General features: G+C 47.3%; 1 protein-coding gene across 1 annotated transcript; it reads right to left on the bottom strand.

Moving 5' to 3' along the window:
• Positions 1 to 366: 366 nt before the first annotated feature.
• LOC144740165 (NADH dehydrogenase [ubiquinone] 1 beta subcomplex subunit 6-like) lies at positions 367 to 3,284 on the bottom strand. The gene is made up of 4 exons (XM_078623039.1): positions 2,995 to 3,284; positions 2,019 to 2,114; positions 1,210 to 1,254; positions 367 to 703 (listed from the first exon to the last, which is right to left on the bottom strand). The coding sequence occupies exons 1-4, from the start codon at positions 3,178 to 3,180 to the stop codon at positions 635 to 637; spliced, it is 396 nt and encodes a 131-aa protein (XP_078479165.1). The 5' UTR covers positions 3,181 to 3,284; the 3' UTR covers positions 367 to 634.
• Positions 3,285 to 7,233: the final 3,949 nt, after the last annotated feature.

The following is a 7,233-nucleotide window of genomic DNA, read 5'->3' as shown; positions in this document are numbered from 1 at the left end:
ATCCTTAACCCTGATTCATACACTAATAACCTTGACTCTTACTCTATCTTAATCCTAACCCCAAACTTTAACCTGAACTCGAATCCTGACCCTAGCATGGACTCTGTGGTATTTTGCATCCCTATCCAAATCATAAACTTTACCCAAATCCTAACATTAACCCAAACACTAACCAACCTTAATATCTTTATGCCCTGCACTGACCCTATGCCAATCAACTTAACAAACTCTGATCATAAACCATACACTAATCCTATCACCGTCCCAAATCCTAAATCTAACCTCCCATCCGAACCCTCACCGTAGCCCCCATCACACCTTTCTCTCTCCATTGCTCAGAAAACAAGTCTGACACACCCACAGATGTTAAGTTAGAATTCATTTATTTAAATTCTCCAATCAATACGATGTTGGTGATGACGATGGTTAAGGTAGGCCACTGCATGTGGGTTTTGCATTACTCGCAGACGTAGATACATAGGGGGCAGCAGGGGCAGCTTCCCTCCCCACAACACATTTACGATAGTGTATGGGGGGGTGGTTAGCCATGTGCTGTGCTCCCTCAATTTGCTTTATGCCCCCCCCTTGGCTACTTGACCCCAACTTGTCGAGTTCCAGGGGATGGACAGGGGTCTCAGTGGTGATCGGCGTGGGGGATGTTCAGTTCAGGGATCACCTCCCCAGTCTCCACAATTGTGTCACCCTGCAGCACACACATACACATAATGAATACACCAAAATATACACACATATACAAAAAGTCTTAACAGACTGTTGAGGCCAGTGCGGTTAGTGAGCACCTATTAGGGGCGGCACAGCACATGTGGGGGTGGGTGGCTACACCATGCCTGGCCACCTTTGTCTCCCAAGTGGTCGATGTTGACACACCGCACCAAGTACTCATTTGAGGCTGAGTCGACTTAGGGGAGGCCCAAGACCAGTTCAGATAATCATCACTAGTGTTGGTCGTGAGTGGGAATTGAACTCGGGGGCTGGGTTCGTAGTGCAGCACGCCAACTGCTACACTACTGCTCCCCATATACAGTATAGATATGCACACATTCACAGGCAGACATACAGAAACACCCCAAAAAAACACACATGGATACACATCCACATATTCCCACACAGATATAAACACGGACAGTAAAACACAGTGAAACACAAAGACAGTTACTCACAGGGAAACACAGAGGCATGCATACTCACCGGGTAAACCCTAGGTTTGGTGCGACAATGACCGTATGGTACATCCTGCAACGACATCAACATTATCAACATCATTAACATCACTCCAACAACATCAATATACAGTAGATGATTAATATGGTCGTGTCGTGTGGTCGTGGTAGATGTTGATGTGGTTGTAATGCAGATGCACTTGTATGTAATTTTGTATTGCCGGTATTGTAATCATGTGCTGTGACTTTAGCCGTGTTTGTGTTTTGTCGTGAATGTTGTGGCTGTGTAACAGTGATGTTTGGATGTTGTGGTGATTGTTTTCATGTGATAATTGTTGAGGTTATACTGTGGTTATGATTGTTGTGTGCTCGTGCTTATAGTTGTTATGATTTGTTGTGTGGTTGTGTGTATTGTTACGGGTCAGTGTGAATGTAATTATATTTAGTGTCTTGGTATAATTGTAAAGAGGTGGCATTGTGGTAACCAGTTGTCATGGTATAGTAGTGGTGGTATCGAATTGGTGGCTGTGATGGTACTCTGATGGATGTGGTGGTATTGTAGTGATGCTTCTGGTATAGTGGTGGTATTGCAGTGATGCTTCTGGTATAGTGGTGGTATTGCAGTGGTAACTGTGGTTGTCGTAACATTGGTGGCTGTGGTTGTGATGAGATTGTAGTTGTAGTGGTTGTGGTTGCTGTGGTCAAAATGGTATTGTAGAGGTTGTCGTTGTATTGTAGTGGTTGTGCTAGTATTGTAGTGATGGCTGTAAATGTGGAGGTTGTGGTGGTGCATGTGGTGGTAGTAGTGAAATTGTGTGGTGGTTGTTGTTTTCACACCGTGGCCACGTGGTATTTCAAGTAGTAGTGAACGATCCAGGCCGGGACCAGAACAAAGCGAAACCCAAACGAGAGCGACTGTGCCGCACGGTACGTCTGCAAACAACATCAACACCACCATCATCATCACCAATACTATCGTTCAATACTTCCACCATCACCATGAACATCAAAACCATTGCCATCAACATTACCACCACCATTATTAACACCATCAACATCCAAATATACCATCGACATAATTACCATTAACATCAATACCATAATCGCCATAATAACAAAACATCCCATCATAAACGCAAACACCGTCATCAACAGCATCAAAACATCAAAACTATCGCATGGAGGTTAAAGGTCAGGATGAGTGACAGTGGAGGTGAGGGGTAGGGTGGCTGCGAGGGAGGGTTGCTGTTAAGAGTGGAGGTGATGGTTCTCATCTAGTCTTGCCTATGGCCGTATGTGCAAGAGCCGAATGTCCTTGTCGAGGTCCGCTAACCACGACGAGGGCTCTCAAGAGGGAGTTCGTGTGGGTTTGCTGCCCCTCCTCCGCTGAAGGCGCACAGACGACATCGGTTCACGAGATGTCTCACGTGTATATGTGTCTAACTTCTTTCGCACCGCACGTAGCCAACCTAAACTGCCCCATAGTTGAGGTCGCGTAGCCACAATCGCACTGCGGTGAGGATGAAGGGGTCGATGTAGGCGGAGGTGGACGCGAAGGGGTTGCGAGTCGAGGTGAGTGAGAGACGGTGAAGGTCACGTTCAGAGGGTTAAAGCCGAGCGAGTGGAGGTGAATGTCTTGGGGGGTTAGCGTGCAGCTGACGGTGGATGCCTTCGACAGGCGCTTAGATAATCAGCGAACGCGGGCGAAGGCGTCAAGAGGCAGGCAGGGCAGGCAGGGGAGGTGGTGGAAGTGATCATCGCGAGGAGCGTTGCGAGAGAACGTCTCCTGCGTGAGCCGTGCGGAGCCGCTCACGCGAAGCCTCCACGCCGTGCCGGGCTGCAGGAACCTCGCCCAGGCCGCCGCCACGGGGCCCGGCCGCGTCCCGGGCAGCGTCGCGGGCTCCCGGGGGCTCAGCTCCTGGTCACGCAGCCACTGCCGCCGCAGGGTGAAGATCTGCTGGCGACGGAGGCGGACATCCGCGCTCGGGTCGCTCGCCATGTCGGCGAAGGTGGCAGGAGGTGGTGAAAAGATCGCGGCCTCAATCGGACGGTGAGCCGAGTGTGACGTTGTGACATTAAAAAAACGCGCTCGGCTCGCCTTGCCAGCTCAGAGGTTTATTTGACCTCTAGCGCCAGCCCCAGAGTTGAGTGGTGGCGTGCGATGCGTTGGTTTGGCAGCAGGGGGCAGTCTCCTCTTGATGTGTGACTTCGAGGCTTTAACACCGTAAAGGAGGCTTTTGCGAGTAATGTTAGCCATAAGAGGGGTTCTAGATTTGAAGCTTTCGTGACTGCAAGGATTCATACTTTTAGGTTTTTCGGTAAAGTCACGTAGGTAAAAAAATAGAAATAATAAATAATAATAGAAATAAAAATATTTTATTTCTATTATTATTTCTATTATTTATTATTATTTTTTATTTCTATTATTTTTTATTTTTTACCTACGTGACTTTACCGAAAAACGCTAAGAGTATAAGAGGGGTTGTTTTTGGGCGGGGGTTGGGTTGCGTAAATATAAACGTGTCATTATGAGACCTCCTTTGCCAGTAGCAAGATATAGTAATAGGTTTTTACCCTTTTATCTGGCACCAAAACTGACACCTTTATACAAGGGATCATTGCAAACATGATCCCTTGTGTAAAGGTGTCAGATAAAAGGGTAAGAACCTATTACTATAAACGTGTCGTTAAACCCGTCGTGACAAACCTTACTATTTGACTGTGTCGGGTGGTGGCGGGTTTAACGACACATTTAAATGTATGCGATCGAACCCAAAAATACCGATATTGTGGATAACTTCTATGCTCCCACGCCTAATGCTCCCAGCCTTCAGCTTTCCACACTGACCAGCTTATGGTGATATAGCCCCCCCCCCTCCCCAGCTCAAATGTGTGGACTTTATTTAGATGATTAACTATTTGAGAGAACTCAAAAGACCAGCACCAGAGTCTCATTTGCAACAGCGACCCTAGGGTCAACAAAATTACAAATTCACCCATCAATCGAGTGACAAAATGACTCTTATACACGTATAAATTTACCACACCAATACAATTCCATGTGGGTTTACACAGCTCGATAACGACAGTATATTCATGTTATCTTTGGTCGTTGTATGTTTTTTTCTTTAATTTTTGTTCGAACAGGGCTAGCAAGCGGAGATTTGTCACAAATATATAGCCGAGGTGACACTTATAACAACGCTCCCTTAATATCTTGGGATGCAGATCTTCTCTGCATTCCCAGGTCGAGATTTTTGTCTATGGGTGTTCTTCCACGAGATATCAGCGATCTCTGAGTCTGTGGACATTTTTCAAAGGCGCCTGGAAATCTATTTATATGCTTCCACTTATTAAACGTTTAGTTCATTTCACCAATGGTTCTAAAAATGTAGTTATTTTTATGCTGACTGTCTGCTGCTGCTTCTGTGCCCTTAGGGGCCGTCCATAAATGACGTCACGCGATTTTGGACTATTTTTGACCCCCCCTCAAATATGACGTCACAAAGCTCTGCCCCCCCCCCAAAATAAAACATGCTTCAAATCGCTTTAAACTATTGTCATTCTAGTGCGTATTTAATGTGGCGCTGCACTCTGATGTTGTAGGTCAAAACATTTATTAAAAAGTCTATTTAATTAAGTAGAACAGGAAATAATAAAATAATATATTTTATTCTTTTGTTATTATTTTATTTCCCTTCTACGTGACTTTACCGAAAGAACCAAGAATATGAATCCCTGCAGTCACGAAAGCTTTCAATCAAAATGTAAGTAGAACGTGTTGTCTATCTATATATATAAAATCGCAAATCTGTCTGTTTGTGTGTCGCCGGACCATACGCAGTTTCATTGGACGGCGGTTGCCCCTGGCAACGGGTAGCGACGCATTCGCTGCGGGGTGGACGCCATTTTTAATTCCCGTTAAAAATATGCGCACGCAATAACACGCGACTCCGAGGTAAATTCATCAAAGTTTCACGTCCTCTTCACTCCCCCCCCACCACAATGTGTGCAATTACTATTATAGGGTCGGTAGATTATAAAATTATAGCGATTACACAGTATTATTGTAGCGCGGGGGGGGGGGGGGTAACGGCCCCTGTACCCAGCCTCAGCCGCGTGGGCAATTTAGGCGAGGCCGGAGGCTCTGCACGGTACTAGGCCTCGACACCCCACCACACTATAGGCCGTACATATTACTGCACAGCGGCCCAGGAGATCGTGGCTGGGGGGGGGGGTAGCAGCCCATCTGTGTATATATGTAAGGTTATTAAGAAATATATTTTTCACCCGGGCAACGCCGGGTACTTATGCTAGTATTTATTTAAAGTTGCGCATTTTGATGTGACGTCACATTTCTCAAACCCCTCCCCCTCGTCACACATCGTCACAAATGTCTGACCCCCCCCCCCCCCAGGTGCGGACGTCATTTATGGACGGCCCCTTAATGAAAAGCACTATATAAATGTAATTAGCATAATTATTGCCTTTAAAAGACTATATTCTTAGGTTTTTTCGGTAAAGTCACGTAGGTAAAAAATTAAAATTAATAAAAGTAAAATAAAATAAAAATCACGACGTTTCAGAGGCAACACAAGCTTCCGTCTTCAGGTGGAACCGTCACAGCCCGACAGCTGTATCAAGTAAATGAGAGATTACAGGAGATACCACTCCGTATATATAATGGTTGAGGGGGGGGGGCAGGAATGGCCCACTTTTTATTATTATGGTAAGGTGCGGTTTGAGACTATGAATAGACTGCATAACAAAAGACTGAGCCTTTATTATGGAGAGGTTCGGTTTGTGACTACGCCTAGCCTACATAACAAAAGTGTGAAAAAAGAAAGCTAAACCTGGTAGAAAGCTAAACCTGGTAAAACAAAACTGGCTGTCCATCAGTAACCTGCAATAAACTGTTGGGGACAATTGATGTTTGCGAGTAGCACCTATGAAGGCCAGCGCTGTGGCACACGGCGAGGTGCGTGGCCAGCCCCACGCCCGGCCGCCTTTGTCTCCCCAGTGAGTTCACACATCGCACCAAGTACTAACTTGAGGCTGAGTCGACCCACGGGTGGTCCCAATGACCGGTTCAGACAATACAATTGTAACGAGAACGAGGAGATTGTGCGAGATGCAAGACGGATGGCCCCTCTCAGTCGATTCGCCGCGACCCTTGACCCTTGCCCCCCCCCCCCTGGGGGTCACCTTGCCCCCCCCCGCCCCACCTGGGGGTCACCTTGCCCCCCCCCGCCCTACCTGGGGGTCACCTTGCCCCCCCCCCAACCCTTTCAGATTCCCCAGTGCGCATGGGCTGGGGTGGGGGACAGCGCTGATTGGCCCAGCGCAGTGGGGGCGGGCAGGCGAAAGCCCCCGCGGCTGATTGGGCGAGAGGCGTTCAATGGCCACGTGCCATTTGCGGAATGGCAAAAGTTGTTTTGGTTTCGTATGGTGCAATTAAATTAGCGACGTTATCAATTTTTATTGATTTTTTTCTCATGGTATAATGGTGACATGTTGTGGAAAATCCCGAAGTGTATAATTTCATTGTCTGATAATACCGAGATGTTGTCGCGTTTATTTAATAAATGTAAAGTTATCTGGGTGATTTAATGAAATACGAGACGGTGCTGCACGGTTCCATCGTAACCAGACCGCGAGGAAACTCCCATGACGTAATTGGTGGGAACGCGGGTCACGTGACGGCACGTGCGCCAATCGGTCACGTGATGGGAAAACCCCCTCCCCACCCCTACCGACCACCCCCACCCACCGACGACCCCCACCCCTTACCAAGGCAATCTGCCGGTTGGCCTCTTCCGGAAGTTGTAAAAAACAGGCGGAATAAACTTCCGGAAGATCCCGCAGACGGAAGTCGCCGCGAGTTTCAATACAAAGAGGTCTCTTTCTTCCGGAAGACGGTAGAGATCTTCCGGAAGCCGGTAGAGCTCTTCCGGAAGACGGTAGAGATCTTTCGGAAGACGGTAGTGATCTTCCGGAGACGGTAGAGATCTTCCGGAAGCCGGTAGAGATCTTCCGGAAGACGGTAGAGATC

The sequence above is a fragment of the Lampetra planeri genome, chromosome 3, assembly GCF_965212315.1.
Source record: "Lampetra planeri chromosome 3, kcLamPlan1.2.h2, whole genome shotgun sequence".
Classification (NCBI taxonomy): Eukaryota; Metazoa; Chordata; class Hyperoartia; order Petromyzontiformes; family Petromyzontidae; genus Lampetra; species Lampetra planeri.
This window is presented reverse-complemented; position numbering and strand designations above follow the sequence as displayed.